This window comes from Cnephaeus nilssonii (genome assembly GCF_951640355.1).
Source record: "Cnephaeus nilssonii genome assembly, chromosome: 10".
Classification (NCBI taxonomy): domain Eukaryota; kingdom Metazoa; phylum Chordata; class Mammalia; order Chiroptera; family Vespertilionidae; genus Cnephaeus; species Cnephaeus nilssonii.
In genome coordinates this window covers 10,669,560-10,692,618 of record NC_137081.1, presented here as the reverse complement: position 1 = coordinate 10,692,618, position 23,059 = coordinate 10,669,560, and the positions used below count along the sequence as shown (strand labels likewise).

General features: G+C 36.8%; 1 protein-coding gene across 10 annotated transcripts in view; it reads right to left on the bottom strand.

The window, feature by feature from the left end:
• Positions 1-449: 449 nt before the first annotated feature.
• The window catches only part of CARF (calcium responsive transcription factor), a 41,834-nt gene continuing 19,224 nt past the window's right edge, over positions 450-23,059 (bottom strand). For 5 of the 10 annotated variants that reach the window (XM_079782999.1, XM_079782997.1, XM_079783001.1 and 2 more), the window contains 8 exons: positions 21,724-21,844; positions 18,774-18,917; positions 16,835-17,068; positions 12,524-12,686; positions 11,261-11,324; positions 7,791-7,924; positions 7,027-7,396; positions 450-3,992 (listed from right to left, as the gene is read on the bottom strand). In XM_079782999.1, the coding sequence (XP_079639125.1) occupies positions 3,874-3,992; positions 7,027-7,396; positions 7,791-7,924; positions 11,261-11,324; positions 12,524-12,686; positions 16,835-17,068; positions 18,774-18,917; positions 21,724-21,844 (1,349 nt within the window). In that variant the 3' untranslated portion in view covers positions 450-3,873. Of the gene's footprint in view, positions 4,021-7,026; positions 7,397-7,790; positions 7,925-11,260; positions 11,325-12,523; positions 12,687-16,834; positions 17,069-18,773; positions 18,918-21,723; positions 21,845-23,059 lie in introns of all 10 variants that reach the window. The other 5 variants (XR_013814125.1, XR_013814123.1, XR_013814124.1 and 2 more) reach the window with 5 other exon arrangements.

Here is a 23,059-nt window from a genome sequence, read left to right as displayed (position 1 = left end):
GCCCTAGGCGAGGGGCTTAGGGCCATTTGCAGGCTGGCCACAACCCCATCCTGAAAAATAGGCAGAGTGGAATTATGGGGGGGGATAAAAGCAAAGAGGGAAAAATTAATGCTGCTTCATTTTTAAATAGCATACTCTGTCATTACTCAAAAAATATAATGCTATACTTGAAAATTTCACTCATACTTTTAAAAAAGTGATACCAAAATGTGGGGGGAAAGAATTACTAATGCCTTACTTTGCAGTTTTAAAATGTTGATGGTTGGCTGAGCTGAAAGTACTAAATGTATATATATATATCCCCAAATGTAATGATAACAGTTATTACTGGTAGTTATGCTTAAAAACTTTCAGATTCCAAATTGAACATAAATCTACTACCAGAATTCTCAGATATTAAAGTATTTATTCAGCATCTTCAAAATGAACAAAACCACCATTATCCCCAAAGTATAAAATGAAAACTAACAAGTTTAAGAAAAAAAGCACAGCATTTTAATGAAAAAATTACATTATAACAAGGACACTATACATTAAGTTACTATATACATATATATACACACACTTTTAAAAGTTTTTTAAAAATCCTGGTACAAATTATATGACATCTTTCTCATACTCACATGATTAAGTATGTACTTTGACAGAATATAAAGATGAAATACAAGCTGATGAACTTCAAAATTAGAAACTTTAATGCAGGACCAGACCCCAAAATCTGATTTCCATCACTTTTGTAACTTTTAGAAAATATTTACCTGGTATAAGCATACACGTTTTTTCTTTTAAGTATGTTAACTGCTTACATAGAAAATCAGTATTTAGGAAAATGCCCACCATACCTGTGTTTATCTATAATTCATTGTAGTATATATAAAGTTCACTTGGAGACTTGGAACATAAAAACTACAATGAAGAAACAAGCTCATCTATAATTATAAATTTCTAAGCACTTATTCTGAATGTCCAACTTACTACTACAGATATTGGACCTTGTGATACATGACACAAAAGAGCATTTGTCCAACTTTGCTGTAGAGCTGTTAGGAGAATGCCAAATAAAGATACGGAAAATTTTATGCACTTGTATTCAACACCCTGCACGTTTAAAAGATAAGTGAATATTTAAAAATATGTAAACATACTTTTAAAAAAGTGATACTAAGCACCTTTAAAATACAATACTGATATATGGTGACTGAATATGCATTTAGAGGACAAATGAACTTTTTAAAACTAATTTAAAAACCATTTTTAAAGAGCTACTCATTGAAATACTTACATGAAAATATTGATAGTTCCAGTTTCTACCTAAAAACCAAAAGAGTATATAATTAGGAATTTAAACTTCCTTCATCCACTTTTCTTTTGTTTTTTGTTTGTGGGGAGGATGCACAGTAACTTTCTATCCTCATAATAAAAGAGAAAAAAAACGGTATCAGAAGAGACACTCTCAACCCGGCCGGCATGGCTCAGTAGTTGAGCATCCACCTATGAACCAGGAGGTCACAGTTCGATTCCAGGTCAGGGCACATGCCTGGGTTGCGGGCTTGATCCCCAGTAGGGGGCATGCAGGAGGCAGCCGATCAATGATTTTCTCTCATCATTGATGTTTCTGTCTCTCTCTCCCTCCCCCTTCCTCTCTGAAATCAATAACAATTTTTTTTTAAAAGAAGAGACATTCACAGAGAATGAAGTGAGAGAAATATTTCTAAACTATGTTTTGTTCTTGATTAAGTCTGAATCCTTGGACATCTCTCATCCTCATCCATAACTGACTACAGTTTTTATCTTAACAAGCATTTCTCCTTAGCAACTCAACATCAAAAAATAAAGGAATGTTTCCAAAGAAATATAGTTTAATTGGTAAAATATTTAATAAATTATTATCATTAATGAAAGGTGAAGATTACATAAAATATTGCAAAAACATTCCATAAAAAGTAGAAATAACAAATGAAAAGAACATTACCTACAATGGAACACTAAACTATAAATTAATTTGGACTTATTCCCTTAGTACACGCAGACTAAGAGAAATCTGGGTTTGAGGTAACTAACAGTTGTGTTTAACTTAACATAACATAACAGATTTGGCAGCCTAACTCTATAAATGCTGGTATCAAATATTTTCATTTACTAGGAAACTGATAAGCAAGTCTTATTAAAAACCATATATGTAATTGAATATTAACTTTGCATTAAATAGGGGTTTAAATAATAAATTTTATATTAAATAGGATATAAATCTAAAGAGCAAGGAATTTTAAAATTCCACCCACTTCTAATATAACAGTGCTTTACATGTACATGTTGTGAACCTGAAACTATTAAAGTGAATTAAGAATGGGAGATTGGAGCCCTAACTACTTTGGCTCAGTAAATAGAGCATCAGCCTGCGGACTGAAGGGTTCCAGGTTCGATTCCGGTCCAGGGTTTGTACCTTGGTTGCAGGCACATCCCCAGTGGGGGGTGTGCAGGAGGCAGCTGATCAATGTTTCTTTCTCGTCGATGTTTCTAACTCTCTATCCCTCTCCCTTCCTCTCTGTGAAAAATCAATAAAATATGTTTTTTAAAAAAAAAGAATGGGAGATTAGACTTAGAAAAGGAAAGAAAACTCATATTCATGTAAAGTATTATGGTTAAATTCCATATTATATTGCACATGCTTTAAGTGTTCAACATTAAAATCCATATGAAAATCTTACTTTTAAATATATCCACAGATGGTCTCTGAAGGAAAAAAATGCCTTTAAGTTGATTTCTTGATAGTTATAATTGACCTTCCAGAAAACAGAAGCTTATATTGAATATTTGAAGTAAATATACTTACTCAACAAGCAAATATATAACAGATCTGTTGTTTCAGTTTTAATATAAACTAAATTTTAAACTATAAATATTTACCTTTCAGTACTATAAATTCTAATAACATCAATTCAGTAAAAACTCTGGCATAAAAAAATAAATACAACTCAAATTCTTTCCTAACCAGAGCTCAATCTTCAATATAAAATAGGAAGGAATCCTCTGCCGATATAAAAAGAGTTCCCCAAATTATCTGTAAATACCATGGAATTCTATTATTCTTTCAGAATTCTTTCCATTTCTATATTTTTCTACCCATAGGTAGAGTTGTATTACAATACTGCAAAAATCCATGTAATATACATTAATTTGTTGCTTATCTGATTAATTCAAGTTAAAATTCTCAGTACTTACCAAGATCCTATAAATTTCTACTAGATTACCATTAGTGTGCTATTGGTTTGTAGTTACAAGTATAAAAATCAGAATGAAAGATGCTAAAATGCAACTATACACAGTTTTCACAGATGTGAGTGCTGGGCTTCATGTTATGAAGTAAAATCTATTGTTTATTTTTCCAAATGAGAGACTACAAATCTTCTCTCACCTGTCTGCCAATTTAAAACATTTCTTCACAACTTTAAAGAGGAAATAAATTTTTAGAAATTTTAAAAAGCATCACACGCGCTCGGGCGTGCATGCATACACACACAGTTTTTTGTTCTATTTCATTTTTTAAGAGCCAAAATTAGGTATTTCCAGAGAATAAGTTAGATAACTATTTGTGTTCAGGCTATGTTACCATGGATAAGTTCAGATAACCTTTGAAATACTGGTCTTATCAGATACCCAGAAAGCATAAAAATTATACAAAATAAGAGGTGTAAAATATCTCTTAAAGTAAAAATATGGAATTGGCAACAAATATCAGTTTTAAATAAAAGGCTGCTCATCAAACCAGTCTTCAGTCCACTTATCACATTGCTGAGGTTTGACAATATTCACCTTCTTTTCTATGACATCAGAAGTCACCAGAGTTGTACAGTTCTGAAAAGCTTCAACAATTTATGTAGCAGATAATTTCTTGCAGTCCAAATTTTTTTTTGCTTCCATAGACAATGCTGGTTCTTTGGGTTCCTGTTTAACTTGGTTCACGGAAATGGTACCTTCTGGATTTTCTTCAACTTTAAAGCCAAAAATAAAAGAAAAACCCTAAAGGTTAATATAATTTATAACACAGGGATCTTTAGAATTGTATAAATTAGAAGCAAAGCATAAAACAATAGTTTGGAAAAAATAGGTAACTTAGAAAAGCAGTTGGTATATTTGAGAATTTAGTGCTTCTGACATCTTAAAAGCCATTCATGTTACATTCCTTCAGTATGCTTCAAGTAATGAAAAAAAGAAGAGACAAGAAATCTATAAAGTTATTCTCCTCTAAAGATACTTTGACAAAAAGGTAGTCCATAATGTGATAAAATTATAAGGAATAACTAATATCCTACCTAATAATAGACAAATATGCTAATTGACTGTACCTTCGCTATGCCCGCGATTGGCCAGGAGGCGCGGGGGGGCAGGACTCGGGGGGGCCAGGGTGGCCAATTGGGCCGGCGGGACGCTGAGCTCGCATCGGCCAGCGGCGGCTCGAGCTCAGCGTCTGCGCCATGGCTGTGCTGCGGCACAGAAGGGGCCTCTGGGGCAGCGAGCTCACGTCCCACCGCAGACCATCAAAAGCGGGGGAGCTGGGTGCCTGTCCGCTCAGGCACCAGGCCTTTCAGAAGCCTCCGCTACACTGGAGGCTTCTGAAAGGCCTGGTGCACCAGCGATCAAAAGCAAAAGCGTGGGAGCTGGGTGCCTGTCCGCTCAGGCACCAGGCCTTTCAGAAGCCTTCGCCGCACCAGAGGCTACTGAAAGGCCTGGTGCACCAGCGGACAGATACCTAGCTCCCCTGCGATCGAACACAAAAGCGTGGGAGCTGGGTGCCTGTCCGCTCAGGCACCAACGGACAGGCACTCAGCTCCCCCGTGATCAAAAGTGAAAGCGTGTAGGGGACCCTACACGTGCATGATTCAATCATGCACTGGGCCTCTAGTTTAAACATAACTGTAAAAGCATGTGTGACTAAAAGTTAAGAAGCCTCCCATTATTTCAAAATAACTTGTTTTGCAAACAGCAGGCATATGTATCACAAATTCACTGAAGTGTTACAATTCCCATATGGTTTCCACATGTGGTCATATATTAAGAAAATGTTCCCTCTCTAAAGAAACTTCATTATATAAGTACTTTGGAAAAAATACAACTTAAAATAGCTCTGCATGAGCTATGTGTTTGCTGATCTAAAATATTTCAGAATAGCCCTGGCTGGTGTGGCTCGGTGGCTAAAGCATCAACCTGTGGGCTGAAGGGTCCCAGGTTCAATTCCAGTCAAGGGCACATGCCCAGGTTGCGGGCTTAATCCCCAGTAGGGGGTGTCCAGGAGGCAGCCGGTCAGTGATTCTCTCTCCCTCTCCCTTACTCTCTGAAATCAATAAACATATATTTAAAAAATAAAATATTTCAGAATGCACTTACCATTCTAATTTCAAATAATTTACGACCAAATTAATCTAAATATAGCACACCAGAAACATTACTGTGTACTGGCAGTTGGAATATCTATGATAAAATCTTTCTCTCTCTTTCTCAGGAATATCAGTTTTTTAGTTGCTATAGGGAAGTGAGGTTAAAGGGGCCATATTTGCTGAGAAGTGTGTTGAACACACCTAATGCATGTCACATGGGTGTGTGGGAGTTTAGTCCAAGCCACAGAGAAAACCAGTAGAGGCTGAATTTAAATGACCCGGGGAATAAGTACTCTGGTGAAGTAGTGCCTGGCGATCATGAGCTAACTTGATAAATCATGCAAGTTCAGATTTACAGGGGGTCTCCAGAAATATTTTGGCACAATACAGAGGGAGGAAGCATGTTAGAATGGAAAAGCTTTGGGGCCAGTTAGCTCTGAGTTTAAATTCCTTCTTTGCCACGTAGTTGATGTGATCTTAGGCAATTACTTAGCCTCTTTGAGCCTTCGTTTCCCCATCTGTAGAATGGAACACCATTATGGAGTTATTGTGAGGATTAATTAAATATATTCCTTTCCCCTCTTCTACTAAAGTTTCTCGGTAGTGATAACTGTCACAGCCCTCTGGATACATTTTCTTAAAAGCAATACTTCAGCCCTAGTTGATTTGGCTCAGTGGATAGAGCATTGGCCTGCGGACCAAACGGTCCCAGGTTGGATTCTGTCAAGGGCACATACCTTGGTTGCAGGCTCCTCCCTGGCCTGGGCCTTGGTTGGGGTGCATGCAGGAGGCAACCAATCGATGTGTTTCTCTCACATCGATGTTTTTCTCAGTCTTTCCCTCTCTCTTCCATTCTCTCTAAAAGATCAATGGAAAAATATCCTCGGGTGAGGATTAACCCCCCAAAAATGTAATATTTCTAATAAATTTAAAAGACAATAATTACTTTCTGGAAGGAACTATTTCACACTTTTCCTTACCCAGAAGGATGATGATTAAAAATGTAGGGAAAATATATGTTCTAAGGATAATTTCTATGAAGATTTTGCTCTTCAAAGCAAACTGCAAATCCTTTCCCACTAAACTGCCCAATCCAGAACAATTAGTGGAAAAAGAAGTGACATAGGTCAAGTAGGAGTTAACAGTTTATTACTATTTTGACTGGGCTCATTACAAAGTGAAGTTAACGAAGTCATATATTATACCCAAGTCCCCTTGCAAATTCCACAGAACTCAACATTTAAATATATAACTCAAAATTTTCCTTTAAATCTTTATATCTGCCCACTTCATTCCATTTTCATTATGTGCATATTAACTTTTCTATAATAACCTTTTCACTAAATAGTTTTCCCTTTAAAGTTTAATTTTTTTTCATGAATTCTAAAATGATCTTCCTGCTCTGACATCTCACAGATTTTCCATGTAAAGATAGGTAATTAATGAATAATTACAGCAGAGAAAACAATTAAAAGTTTATAAGTTATTAAAACATAGGCTCATAAAATGTTTTCCCTTTTTCTCATAGCTTTAGCTGATTTATTTATATATTATAAACCCACTGAGTAGAAATGATAGTTTTTTTTTTCTGTAGTATAGTGACGATAGTTCATAAAGTGTTTTTAAAAATCTTAAGATGGTTTTAACTTACTAAGAGGTGAGTGGCTGTCTATAATTTGTATTGGAATGGTCTGTATATTTCCCAACAGAAACCGATGAACACTTCCTTCCAGATTCTCTGTATCCTCAGCATCTCCAGCATCCACCAGCTGATCCACTGCAGCCAAATTTTGATCTGGTCCTTGAAGGTTATCCATGGTAGAGGCAATACTACCGTTTGGGGTAAGGCATGTATCTGTTTGAAGGCTATGACTTTGACCACGCTGTAGAGAATTATTATTCATTACAGTACTTCGAATTGAATCCAGAAGTCTTGAAGGACCAGAGGAGAGGTGATCATTTACTGATATCAGAGCCGGTGATCCATCAGGAGAAGTGAATCTTGGTTGCAACTGTAAACCCTTTTAAATCAAAGAGTTACATCAAAATGTTTGAATTTACTATATAAAAACTCTCATAAGCTATATTATTCTTTTGACACAAAATTGGAATAAAATATAAGAGTACAGTTGTAAACAAATATTAAGTGAGGACAGAAATAAGAACCAAAGGAAAAGTAGGAAAACTAAATTTTATTGCATGCATAGTCCACTCAAACTTTTTCAAAACATATTGTTTAAATTATAATTTTAAATCAAGATACAAAAAAGTCAGGAAATTAACAATGAAAACATCTTTGATCATGATTATAATTCTATAACAAATCTGTAAAAAGGAGGAGGAGGAAGAGGAGGCAGAGGAGGTTGAAGAAAGAAGAAAAAGGTCTCAAATTTGACTATTTTACTGAATTTCTACCTGTAGTTGTGTAAATATTTTTGGCTGAAATGAAGAAAGTGAGGAGGAGAGCAAATGGGCTGATTCTGGAGACAAAGAACCCTTTGTCTGATTTGTTCCCACTTTGGTGGTAGATGATTCTTCTGGTGAATTTCCTAAATTATATAAAAAATAAACTATTAAAAGAAAAGAAATGTATGGCTTCTAGGATACTAGACTTAATTACAACCTTAACTATAAGAAATAAGGTCAAAGGTTTGAAAAGGATTTTAAGAAGTTATCTAGTCCACTATTTCCAGAACTTGGTAGATTATCAGAATCACTAAGGGAACTTTAAAAATATATAAATTCCTAGGTTCAACCTCTATTAAATTTAATTCAGTATCTCTAGGATGGAAAAAGAAATGATATTTTTTTCCCTTGAAAGACTCTAATCCGTAAATTTAATCAAGTCCATTTTCCATGCCATGATTCTGGATCACACCTAAACTTCTCTAAATCTGAGAAAACTATTGAACCTCTCAATTACACGGACCAAACTTAATTCATCTTTGGTAGCCCTAGGATAATGCCTGGTATAAAGCAGGTTCTCAATAATAACAGTATTAAATTTCTTTCAATAATTCATTAAGGAACAAATACAAGTACAAATGTTTTCTCAATATTTCAATTTGTAAAGTAAATTGTCCTTAGGGAATTTGATTCCTTCTCGTGTAATTATGTTAACCCAAGTATATTCATCTTTTTAAATCAATCAAAAACCGATTACCAACAACCATTTATTGCTTTCATAAATGGCACTGGTGTCAGACAAGGATGGCTTTTTTCTGTAACCTTCAACATGCTATTTAACCCAGTTTCTAAACTTCAGTTTCTTCATCTGTAAAAGGAGGATAATAAGAGAATCTTCCTCAAAGGACTATTGAGAGGATTAAACAGGATTCTCACATTTCTTGCCTTCTTCATTTCTAATTGTCCTTCTACTTCATTCTGCTATGACTACTATGGTCATGCCCTGGAATCTCTAATTCAAACATCCCATTCTCTGATCACAACTTCTTATCCTCCCTGGTATTTTTGCTCAGGTACTCCATTACAAATTGTTCTTCAACCTCATGTGAACCTCCAGTCAAGTGATTCCTCAGTTTTCTTCAGATCAACCTCTTCCTTAATTAAATTATTTCCCCATCCAGCTTATCATGCTGGATTTATAATTTTAGTCACACTCTTGGAAATATCCTAAACTCCCTTGCCTCTCTGTCCTTGGGTCATACCCACATGGTAAAATCCTAACTCTGGATGAAAATGGCTTCTACTGCCTGTACATGTGAAGCCAAATGCCACTGAAGAAGAAACTCACTACTACTACCAATACCAATTCATGACCATCAACATCAACCTGACGGTCACCTAGATCTGGCAACCTTACAATGTTTCTCTTACTCTGTATTAGGAATGATATCTAATCTCCATTTTCCTAAAATCTTGGCCAACCTTCCTGAGATCTTCTCTCATTTTTAGCACTCTTACTTTAAAGAGAAAAGAAAAGCTATCAGACAGAAATTTCTTCAACCTCCCATCACCAAAGCTATTAAATACCTTCATATTCATCTATTTCATCTGATCTCTCCTGTCTTAAAAGGCCTTCCCTCAACCCATAACCTCTTCATAGCAAACTTCTTGAAAAAGTAGTCCACATTGTCTCTATTTCTTCATCTGCCATTCACCCTTCATCCACCCCCATATGGCTTCCACCCAATCCACTCTACTGAAAGGGCTCTGATACAAAAGCTTTCCAAACCTGATCTCATGATCTTTTTTACTCTCCCCTGTGGCCACCAATACCTATTCTTATGCCAGTGTTACTGAGCTCAGAAAATGCCACTATTAGTCAGTTGCTCATGGAAGAAACTCAGGAATCATTCTAGATTATTCCCACTCTTTTCCCTCCGGCACCTATTCAGTTGATAACCAAGGCATTTAGTTCTAGTTTTAAAATAACTCTTAAATCTGTCCACCTCAAATATAAATGCCACCACTGTTAAACCACCATCATCTTTCAAAGGCACAGCTGAGCCTCCTAGACCTGTTTTGCTTATCCAGTTTTATCTCCAAGCATTGTCTATGCTGAAAACCACACTAACTCCCTTAATTCCTTGAATATGACAAGCTCTTTCTTGCTTAGCCTTCGAACATGCTATTCCTTTGATGGGCAAATTCCTATTTATTCTTCAGTTCTTAGTCTAAAAGTCAGTTTCTCAAGTGTCACTTCCCTACTCCCTGGACCAGGGGTCCTCAAACTACGGCCTGCGGGACACATGCGGCCCGCCGAGGACATTTATCCGGCCCGCCGGGTGTTTTTGCCGCCGCTGCCTGTCCTGCTTAGCAGCCGACTCGTCCCGGGCCCGCAGTGCGCATGTGTGGAATGTGCGCCGCACTCTCCGACTCCCCTCCTTCTCTCTGAGGGACAGTGAACTGGCCCCGTTTAAAAAGTTTGAGGACCCCTGCCCTGGACTGTTATATGTCTCTATCACTATTGCCACACAATTTTGCAAAACTCTCTCATGGCACTTTCCCTAATAGTGATTAATTAGAAGATATTTGTTTAGTGTCTTTTTCTCTTGCTAAACTTTCAATTAAATTAAGAAAGAAACTTACTTGTTCTTCACTAGGCCCGTCATTTATCACCTTGAGTGAAATATGCACAGAACAAATGAATAATGCTAAAGAATTTGAAAGTTATCTGTAGTCAGTGACTCAAAGGTTAATATGCCAAAGAATAAAGAAATAATTGTATTGTATATCGTTATTCATAAATTTATTCTAAAGCATTTTTTAGGTGTTAAGTTTTTAGCAGGCATCATGCTATGAACTAGGTATATTAATTTGAATAAAATACAATCCTTGCAACCCTGATGAGCTCAAATCATAATGAAAGATAAAGATGTGTAAACAAAAGGATACCATGTTAAATGAAGAGGTAAATACAAAAGAGTAAATAGCTAACTTTGTACAAGGGGTGAAGTTAAGAAAGCACTTACAGCCAAAGGGATTGTTATTTGAGAAGTAAGTGGAGTTTGCCATGCAGAAGAAGAGAAAATACATTTCCAAAAGAGAGAACAAAAGGGTTGAAATAAGTTTGGGCTATTGAGAGAACATAGGAGTTAGAACATACGAGAAAAATCAAAAGAGATAATGGTTTCCTGATCAGAGTATCTTAGGGTTATTGGTACTGGAATTAACCTAACTTTACAGTAAACTGTGATGCAATCAGACTCAAATTTCAATCATAAAGAAGCGTAAGAGCTGATTATAAGAGGAAATTTAAATAGCTGGAATTATTTTGACAAGTCCTAACGTAGTTACTCCTTTCTCTTTGGCTATGATTTCCTTATCCATTAAATTTGATTATTAAATGAGATACTATCTTAAATGTCTTCCAGTTTTAACATTGTTTGATCTTATACTTTAAAGGTATTAAGATAACCTACCTTCTGCAAATGTAACTGTCACAGTCTCTCTGAGAATATTCCCACTGTCTGTAGTCCACTGAAGCTAAAAAAGGGGAACATTCACTTCAGTAGAATATTAAAAAATATTTTAAAACAGCAATACAACTGTCATATTTCGTCACAGTATAATTATGTTTTATTCTGTAATTGTTCTCTTCACTTGTTTATATTCTCAAAGCACAAGTATACTTTACTAACTAAATGCATTAGCTTCCCAAGTTCAGATAGCAAGACTTTGGTTAGCAAGTGTAGGTAGCAAGGACCAATGCTAACCAAATCTGTTTTCATTCCTGAATTTGGGATAGAGAATAATTAAGAGTTTTGAATATCAAAGACTAGTAGCTCTAGCTTAAAAAAAAATCTAAATCTATTAATCTATTCAGTTACTAAATTTGGATAGTAAAAATGTGGAGAACAAAGGATATTGTTGCTGATATTTTAATGCCATAGTCACTACCTGCATTTCAATGACTAGTTTCTGGGTAATTATATTAATCTCTTCAGAGCAGGAAAAATTTTCATAGAAATTACCAATATTCAGAGGGAAATTATCACAGTATGAGGTAACATTAATATCCATAGGTGGAATATAGAACTAACATTATTACTTTGTTTATTCTAATCTGAACTATTCTATTTAAATTTACCCATCTACTTAAAGAGGGGAAAATATACATAGCATGTAATCAATAAATGTCTGTTAAATGAATAAGGTATACTTTTTATAGAGATAAACTATGTTGATTTTTAAATAAAGATTACTATTACTATTATTATAGTCAGAGTTGGAAATTCACTAGTTTTTCTTCTTGTGAGAATAATAAACAGATTTAGTTAAATCATCATTTAAGAGTTCACAGTATTTAGCCGAAACCGGTTTGGCTCAGTGGATGGAGCGTCGGTCTGCGGACTGAAGGGTCCCAGGTTCGATTCCGGTCAAGGGCATATACATTGGCTGTGGGCACATTCCCGGTGCGGGGTGTGCAGGAGGCAGCTGGTCGATGTTTCTCTCTCATCGATGTTTCTAGCTCTCTATCCCTTCCTCTCTGTAAAAAATCAATAAAATATATTTTAAAAAAAAAAGAGTTCACAGTATTTACATTTTAAGAAAAATACCCCTATTTTTTCCTTATATCATAGTTATTTACATGGCCTAATTGCAATCATCCCTATTAGTCCAAATAGTAATGGAAGCTGAGAAAGATTATGTAATAAAACAAGGAATTACAGTTGTAATCATACCGTTGCTGGAATAATCTCTGAGTTATATACATTATCTCCATTTCTCAAGGATTTCTGTACTTCATGGATGTGATTTTTTATATCATTTACAGTTGGAAAAAAGGATAAATTATGTCTTTCAGGTACCTCATCAGATTTGAACAGTTCTCTTTCCACAAATTTTCTGTAGATAATATAAAATGGAATAAAACATAAACAATCTAGTGATTTACTTTAGATCACATGAGAGAAGGTTCTCTTTTTAGCATAAACTAATATAAAGCTTTATAAGTAGTTTAACTTTTTCCACTTTCATTTCCCTACCTTAAATCATAGAATTCATGCAATTAAAGAAATGTAACATTTACAATGGTTAAACAACTGTATATCTTAGAGTGAGCTTCATATTTTTATGAATTTAAAGGAATCACTATTTTCAATTAAGGATGTTTCTGAATGCCTCCTAGGTCAGACACTGCACTGAACACTTCACATCAAGTATCTCCTCAAACCCTTAATATAACCCTTTGAGGTAGGTACAATTAGCATTCCCACTTTATGGATAAGGAAACTGATAGGTTGCAGAAGCTAAGTAATCTGCCCCAAATTATACACTTACCTAGTAAGTAAGAGAGCTTGAGCTCTCACTCAGATTATTTGCATAAATATCATGTTATGTTGCTTCTAAAAGGCATCAATTAATATCATATAAAATATGATCTGCTTGCATTTTACATGTAGACAAAACAGAAGATAGAAATAGAAGGAAGTATTGCCATATAATTATATAAAAATAGATACATAAAAGAAATTAATATATAAAATTTTGTGCATTATATTTGGTAGACCATATCACAGAGCTGTATTATACCTCTTTTCTAAAATTCAGGTTTAGTAAATAGTGAATGGCTTGAAAACCAAGATGGCGACATAGGTAAACACCTAAACTGCTGCCTCACACAACAATTTCAAAACTATAACTAAAAGACAAAACGGACATCATCCAGAACCACAGGAAGGCTAGCTGAGTGGAAATTCTACAACTAGAAGGAAAGAGAAAAGCACACTGAGACTCAGAGGAACTGCAGGAGGCAGAGGTACTGAGACGTGCGCGCGGAGGGGACTGGCAACTGAGTGCACGGCTGGCTTTCTCAAGCGGGAGGGCGAGAAAAGCTCCTGACTGCACTGAACTCCAGGTCCGGGTGAGACTCGGGGGACCCAGACCCATTCGGGGTGAAACTGGACTGTCAGGAAAGAGAAAAGCACACTGAGACTCAGAGGAACTGCGGAAGGCAGAGGTACCGAGGCGTGCGTGCGCGGAGAGGGCGGGCAACTGAGTGCGCGGCTGGCTTTCTCAAGCAGGAGGGAGACAAAAGCTCCCGACAGCACTGAACTCCAGTTCTGGGTGAGACTCTGGGGACCCAGACTCATTCGGGGAGAAACTGGACTGTGTGGCAGCGGGCGGAACTCGAGGGCGGCTTTCTCTCAGAGGTGCTAGCAGTGATTACCGCAGGACTGAGACCCAGGGGCCTCTTAGGACAGGGCTGACGGGAAACCATTGCTGTCTGCTCCGCCCTGAGACTCCGCCCCATCCAAGCTGAGCACAGAGGCTTTTGCAAGTCTTCTCCCATAAGGGTGTCTCCAGCACAGAAGTTCTTCCAGCGTAGACACAGCTGATCCTCATAGCCAACTGGCTTGGAGGTCAATTCCTCCCAGTGATACCAACAACAATCAAGGCTTAACTACAACTAGACTGTGCACACAGCCCACAAAGAGGTGCACCAAGAGTGTCCACCTCAGGTAACTGGGGAGGCTGAGCCACTGGGCCCTATAGGACACCTAGCACACAAAGCCACTCTATCAACTCAGGGAAGCAGCCAAAATGCGGAGACAAAGAAAGAGATCACAAATGAAAGAAATGGAGGAAAGCAAACGACTGGATATAGAGTTCAAAACCACGGTTATAAGGTTTTTCAAGAATTTTCTAGAAAAGGCCGATAAATTTAGTGAGACCCTCGAGGATATGAAAAAGGACCAACTAGAAATTAAGCATACACTGACTGCAATAAAAAATATTATACAGAGATCTAACAGCAGACTAGAGGATTGCAAGAATCAAGTCAAAGATTTGAAATACAAAGAAGCAAAAAACTCTCAACTGGAAAAGCAAAAAGAAAAAAGAATCCAAAAATATGAAGATAGTGTAAGAAGCCTCTGGGACAACTTCAAGCGTGCCAACATCTGAATTATGGGGGTGCCAGAAGAAGAGAGAGAGCAAGATACTGAAAACCTATTTGAAGAAATAATGACCAAAAACTTCCCCCACCTGGTGAAAGAAATAGACTTACAAGTCCAGGAAGCGCACAGAACCCCAAACAAAAGGAATCCAAAGAAGACCACACCAAGACACATCATAATTAAAATGCCAAGGGCAAAAGACAAAGAGAGAATCTTACAAGCAGCAAGAGAAAAACAGTTAGTTACCTACAAGGGAGTACCCATACAATTGTCAGCTGATTTCTCAACAGAAACTATGCAGGCCAGATGGGAGTGGCAAGAAATATTCAAAGTGATGAATAGCAAGAACCTACAACCAAGATTACTCTACCCAGCAAAGTTATCATTCAGAATTGAAGGTCAGATAAAGAGCTTCACAGATAAGAAAAAGCTAAAGGAGTTCATCACCACCAGACCAGTATTATATGAAATGCTGAAAGGTATTCTTTAAGAAGAGGAAGAAGAAAAAGGTGAAGATAAAAATTATGAACAATAAATACATATCTATCAACAAGTGAATCTAAAAATCAAGTGAATAAAAAAATCTGATGAACAGAATAAACTGGTGAATATAATAGAATCAGGGGCATAGAAAGGGAGTGGACTGACAATTCTTGGGGGGGAACGGGGTGTGGGGGTGCAGGAAGAGACTGGACAAAAATCGTACACCTATGGATGAGGACAGTGCGGGGGGGGAAGTAAAAGCAGAGGGGGTGGGAACCGGGTGGAGGGGAGCTATGGGGGGGGGGGGGGAAGAGGAACAACTGTAATAATCTGAACAATAAAGATTTATTAAATTTTTTTAAAAAATAGTGGATGGCTTTACCAGGTTCTGGTTATAGTCTTAACAATACCTCAGTGAAAATAAATATAAAATGCCTAAGAAATCTGCTAAATAATAAAGTAATGTATTAATTAAGGAATAATCCTAGAAAGTATTCATTAGGTTATTCAGATCAGACTACACAACAACCAGTACAAATAGAGAAATCATGGCAAAGAGTACAGGCTGTAGATTCAGACCTAAGTTGCAGTTCTGCCTCTATCGCTTAAGCTAGTTATTTAACCATTCTAAGTCTCCATTTTCTCATCTGCAGAACGAGGATAAATATACCAATTTTAGAGTAGTAAGAATAAATGAGTTCATGCATGTAATGTACATAGCAAAATACCTGGCACACACATGGTAAGTGCCACATGACAATAACAGTTAATTATTATATCCTGAGTATCAATAAAATTAGACCAGAGTGCTACATATAAAATTTCATTAGACAAAGAACTACCCATATTCTTCTGTTGTAATAAAATATTTTATATTTCAAATAGCTTAAAATAAGTACCTTGACCTACAGGTTTTAAAATCTTTGGTTCTATACTTAAATGTTACTCTCAAAACCATAAAAATCATACAAGAAAACATAGGCAGTAAAATCTAGGATTTTTCTCATAGCACTATTTTTTCTGATCTATCCCCTCAGGCAAGGAAAAATAAAAATAAAAAACAAACAAATGAGATTAAATCAAACTAAAATGTTTTGCACAGTAAAGGTAACCATCAATAAAATGAAAAGACAACTCACTGAATGGGAGAACAGATTCGCCAATGCATCTGATTAGTGGTTAACGACAAAATTTATAAAGAACTTATAAAACTCAGCATCAAAAAAACCCCACAAATAATCCGAATAAAAAATGGACAAATGACCTGAATAGATACTTCTCCAAAGAGGACATACTGATGGCCAACAGACAAATGAAAAGATGCTCAATGTCACTAATTGATTATCAGAGAAATGCAAATTAAAACCACAATAAGATATCACCTTACACCTATAAGAATGGCTAACATCACTAAATTAACAAATAACAAGTGTTGGTTAGTAGGCTGAGAAAAGGGAACCCTCGTGCACTGTTGGTGGAAATGAAGATTGGTGAAGCCACTGTGGAAAGCACTCTAATGGCTTATTTACTGAAAATTTCTATAATATTAAGTGTATTACTTAAGGCAACAAACAAAAATGAAAAACATAGAGCAATTTGTTTCTACTATACCTTAGATGTTTTCTTACTGCATACACTTGTTCTATTCCTTGTGATACTAATTCTTGAATCTTATGTGCTACTTGAGGATGCAGACGTGAGGGTAATGTACAATTCTCATCCCTAACTGCAGTTTCCTCTTCTTCCAGAGAGGACACAGGAAAAGGGGAAGGTGACAAAGGGAGGGAGGGAGTCTCCAATTCGTGATACTGATGAGCTTGCTGTGTAGGTAACTGTACATACCACCTGACAAGAGAAAATATTTAAAATTATATTACTAGACAAAGGCAAGAATCGTAATTACATCTGTTAATACTTATCAAGAGAAGGAATAATCCTTTATGAAAAAATTATATATTACTATATCATATTAAATACAAATTTACATTGCCCTCTGCTTAACTTTTCTAAGACTTTAAACCCAATTACATAAAAATCTTTTTTTTTTAAAGGACTTTTTACTATGGCCCTAAAGTTAAGGAAGGTACAAGATTTAAGTTTATATGAAAATGGTATTTTAAATCTCCTATTAAGTAAATTTCACCTCAAAATAATGAGACTTTTTATAACATCATCTTTTGAATTGTGTACTTTCCCATTAGTCTACCATTTTGTCCTCAGATTACAACCTCTGTGTTGCACCTATTATCCTTCCAACCAAAAAGTGGACACAAGACTGAGCTATGTGGGAGAATTATCTCTGACAGGAGCTCAACAAACTGCCTGTACAGCATTCCAGCTCCTGTTACCCAATGAATAAGACTAAAAGGTCGCTCGTACAATAGCGCAGTGCACAAAACAAATGCTAAGAAAATGAAACGATCTGGTAGGATACTGTTTTAATTGATATATTTGTACAAAACGTTTGCAATGACTGATATTGCATAAAATGGAGCCTACTTAAGTAAAAGTTATATGCAATGTTCTCCAAACTGAAGGATCTAATTATTGAGTCTACTTATTTTTCATACATCTGAAAGTTTTTTTAAAGATCATACAAAAACTATGACCCATACCCTTGACCCCGTTATACAATTGCAAATTCTTCATCTGACACATAAAAGAAAGCTAATATTTCTTCTTATTTAAGACCTTAGGGTACCAAATATGAGGGCAAAAGATGATTTTACTTTGGGTGGTGAGCACATAGTGTAATATACATATCATTATATTATATCACAGAAAACTACACTTGAAATCTATATAATTGTATTAACCAATGTCACACAATAAATTTAATAAAAATTTAAATTAAATTAAAAATTTTAAAACCTTAGTATAAAAGATATAAAACAGAATCTTAGGGCTTAGGATTCATTTCTGGCTGCCACAAGTAATCAAAGATGGGTTAAAAAAATATTCAAGTAACTACAAGTTTGGCTCCTAGTAAGTATCTGAAACAAAGTACTAAATATATAGTGAAATGTGTTGCTAAAAATGTATTTGTCATTTTGGAAAAAAACTTCCATATGGTATACAGAATTGTTTGGTCAAATTTAGCCATGATATCTGGCTGATTTTTTTTCTTTTTAAAAATGTATCTTTATTGTTGAAAGTATTACATATGTCCCCTTTGTTTGTGTTTCTTCCCCATTGATCCCCTCCACCCCACCCCGCCCCCGCCCAAGCTTTCACCACTCTATTGTCTGTAACCATGGGCTATGCATATATGCATATAAATTCCCTAGCAGGCTAATTCTTAAGTTGATAATTTTGTATGGCCTGCAAATGATGTTATAAATATCCAAATGACCCTTAGCAGACAAAAGGTTCCCCACCCCTGGCTTATACAGTGGCAAATCATTTTAATACGTAGGGAACTATTAGTGAGACATCCACCTTATAAAAACCGTTTCTTAATAAAATAACTGGAAACCATAATTATTATTTCTCTTACAGAAGGAATTCTTGCTAATTTATAAAATAAAATAACATCACATAAATGTCATACCTAAAAACACCACCAGCATCTACCAAGTTCTTCTTTAGCATGTTAAAGGCTTTCTCTTGCTCCATTCGTATTATTTTCTTATCAATTTTGGGGTCTGTAGAAACTCTATATTCAGGAAACTTTTGTACCTTTTTAATGTAAATTCTTTTTATAAGAAAAAAAAGAATTTTTTATTATATTGAAATCTCAAGAAAACCTAATTTATCAACCAGAAGTTTATTTGAAGCATTAAAATTTAGAAAAAATTCAATTATTCTAGAAAGTGTTCAGAGGATTATGTGAAAGACATGCTATATTCTCAGTGCTTCATAATACTTAGCAAATTAACAATAATCATAATTTCAGTAAAAATATCTAAATATTTCTGGATATTAGCTTTTTTTTTTTCTGGATTTGCCACTTTCCATTCTCTTGGAAGCCATAAAAACCTCAGACCAGGGTTACTTTACTAGCCTCCTTCTGGCCTCTGGACATCCAGGCTTTCATTACTTAAATCCACTTGATACATCAATGCCACAATAATTCTTCACATTTGCATCTCTCTACTAAAGAATCTATCTGCTCTTTAATGAAGTAAAATTTCTTAGCTGCATTCAAGGTGTTCCATATAATTCTAGCTTTTTACCTAGTCTTTTTTTTCTATATATTTTTATTGATTTCAGAGAGGAAGGGAGAGAGAGAGAGAGAGAGAGAGAGAGAGAGAGAGAGAGAGAGAGAGAAACATACATTAATGATGAGAGAGAATCATTGACCAGCTGCCTCCTGCACACCCCCTACTGGGGATCAAGCCCACAACCCAGGCATGTGCCCTTGACCGGAATTGAATCTGGGACCCTTCAGTCTGCAGGCTGACACTCTATCCCAGGGGTCCTCAAACTTTTTAAACAGGGGGCCAGTTCACTGTCCCTCAGACCGTTGGAGGGCCGGACTATAGTTTAAAAAAACTATGAACAAATTCCTATGCACACTGCACATATCTTATTTTGAAGTAAAAAAACAAAACGGCAAAAACACCCGCATGTGGCCCTCGGGCCGTAGTTTGAGGACGCCTGCTCTATCCAGTGAGCCAAGCCAGCTAAGGCACTTTTTACCTAATCTTACTTTCAATTACCTCAAATATAAAATTGCTTTTCCTATGAAAGTTACATCATCTCAATGAAGAAATCATCCTTCTTCCTCTAATACCAAATATACAATCATGCCTATCTTTATTTATATAGTCCTCCTAGCCTACAATTTATTTCCTTTAACTCTCTACTTATCCAAATTCAATCTAAACCTCAGCATCCAGGCTCTCCATACTTTTTATCCTATTAATGTGTTTGCATGGTTATATTCTCTCTCTGAAGATAGTTAGCTAATCCATACTATATACTATTATGTTCTCTAAAAGTTTTGTTTGCTGATCTACTCCAACAACATTTTAAGTTCTCCATGATTAAGGAAAATCTTATACCTGTTTTAGTCTCCCTACTTCCCATGGCATCCAAATGTAGTTGCTGGGCAGAGTAGATACTCAGAAAGTACTTACAGAAAAAGCCTTTATAATAAAGAGGTAATATGCAAATTGACCCTCACACCCTTGCATAAGATGGCCACCCCCATGTGGTCAAATATGGCCGCTACAAGATGGCCATCAGGGGAGGGTAGTTGTGGGCGATAAGGCCAGCAGGGGAGGGCAGTTAGGGGTGAGCGGGCCAGCAGGGAAAGGCAGTTGGGGGGGACCAGGCCTGCAGGGGAGGGCAGTTAGGGGCGACCAGGCCGGCAGGGGAGGGCAGTTGGGGGAGACCAGGCCTGCAGGGGAGGGCAGTTGGGAGAAACCAGGCCTGCAGGGGAGGGGAGTTGGGGGGGACCAGGCCTGCAGGGGAGGGAAGTTGGGGGCGACCAGGCCTGCAGGGAGGGCAGTTGCAGGGGGGACCAGGCCTGCAGGGGAGGGCAGTTGGAAGGGACCAGGCCAGCAGGGAGGGAAGTTGGGGGGGACCAGGCCTGCAGGAGAGGGCAGTTGGGGGTGACCATGCCAGCAGGGGAGGGCAGTTAGGGGTGACCAGGCCTGCAGGGGAGGGCAGTTGGGGGTGAACAGGCCTGCAGGGGAGGGCAGTTGGGGGCAATCGGGCCGGCAGGGAAGCAGTTAGGCATCGATCAGGCTGGCAGGGGAATGGTTAGGGGGTGATCAGGCTGGCAGGCAGAAGCAGTTAGGGGCAATCAGGCAGGCAGGCTAGCAGTTGGGAGCCAGCAGTCCTGGATTGTGAGAGGGATCCCATATTGGAGAGGGTGCAGGCTGGGCTGAGGGACACCCCTCCCCACCCCCATGCACAAATTTCGTGCACCGGGCCTCTAGTTCATCTATAAATAGACTATTATATGGCTATTAAAAACAAGGAGCCATGAAACTAATATGTTATATGTCAATTATATCTCAATTTTAAAAGTAAAATGTGCTTTTATATACCGATATGGCAGCTTTGAGATATATTTGGAATGAAGAAAAGCAAAGTGTATAGTAGTATATGTCATTACATTCAAACTAGTCTGAAGCATAATAGCTGTACAGTGAACAATCACAATAAGCATTCAGAATGAAAATAAATCAATGTGAATTTAGAGAAGGAAAGAAGGTACACGCCTACCTAACTTTAAAAAAAGAAAATATTAGTAAGCTTTACTGAGATATTTAACATTTATGAGAGTAAAGGAGAATACACACACACACACACACACACACACACACACACACACACACACATTCATATACACTGAATAACTTTGGAAGGTTATTCAAGAAACTGGCAAGAGTTGCTGCTTTAAAGAGGGACAAGGGAGCTGGGGTAAGAAGAAAGTCAGATTTCACTGTATATTTTTGGGGGCTGCTAAAACTTTAAAAAGTGATTATTAGCTATTCAAAAATAAGTATTTAATAAGAAAGAAATAAAAATAAAAAAGGAAAGCTTACCGGGCTGGACAAGTGGCTTTGTAGAGGTGACAAGGCCTGCTTTCCTGCTCACTGATCTTTTTTAACTGGAAACCTCTTCTCCTTGGCCCATACTGACACTCCATTACCACGGCTCTACTCCCTGTGGGCCAAAACCAACTACTGATATTATATCAAGTATCTATCCATTCTGGATTCTAGATTAAAAATAACTTGGTGGTGGCTATATCAAAATCTATACTTTCATTACACAACTTTAAGAAAAGAAGACAGCAACTGAACTTATTAAAATACAGTGTACAAACAAGTAAATTTAAAAGTTGATTGTAACATTTAGCAAACGTACCACATTATGTTAAGTAAGTGAGTAAATACTACATTTACTGAATGTCAACTGGTATTTACATACATATGATTTTAATAATAAAATTTACCATTTTATAAATAGAAATTAACACATGCTATATTTGTGAATAATGTCACTTAAAATTATATTTCCTTTAATAATTACTTATTTTTTTCCATTTGGGCTGTTAAGAATAATGTGATAACCAGTCACTAAGATGGCTCCCAATGACCCCTGCCTCCTAGTACTCATGTCCTTGTGTGATTCCCTCCCCTTGAGCATGAGCTAGACTTACTAACTTCTAATGAACGTAGCTGAATTGACGTTATTTCTTATATTAGGTTATTTAAAAAGTCTGTGACTTCCGTCTTGAATACTCTCTTGCTTGGATTCTCTCTGGGGAAAACCAGCATCATGTAGCGAAGCAGCTCTGTGTAGAGGCCCTTGTGGCAAGGAACAAGGTCTGCTACCAGCTGCATGCGTGAGCTCGGAAGCAGATCCCCCCAGGCAAGCCACGAGGTGACCGAAGCTCCAGCCCACACTTCACCGCAGTCTTGTGAGGGAACCTGAGGCAGAACCACCTTTCTAAGCCATTCTTGGACGGCTGACCCACAGGAACTGTGAGGTAAAAAATGCTTGTTGTGTTCAGCCTCAAGTTTGGGGTAATTTGTGACATAGTAATAGATAATACAAATAAGTAGATGTAAAAACTATACAGTTAAGATTTTAAGTTGAATATCCTATTCTAGGGTACAGCAAACTTCTAAAATATAAAAACAAAAATTCAAATCATAAATTCAAATGTTGATAAAGCTGACATTAAAATGTAAGACCTATATTTAAAAGGCACCATAAATAAAGGTAAGGTAAAAACAACAGTTTGAAAAACAGTATTTTATAAGACACATAACAAAATATTAAAATGCAGAATATGAAGAACCATAAATAATTTTTTTTAAATAAAGAAACAAGCAAACAGAAAAATGGGCAAAGGCTATGAACAGGCAATTC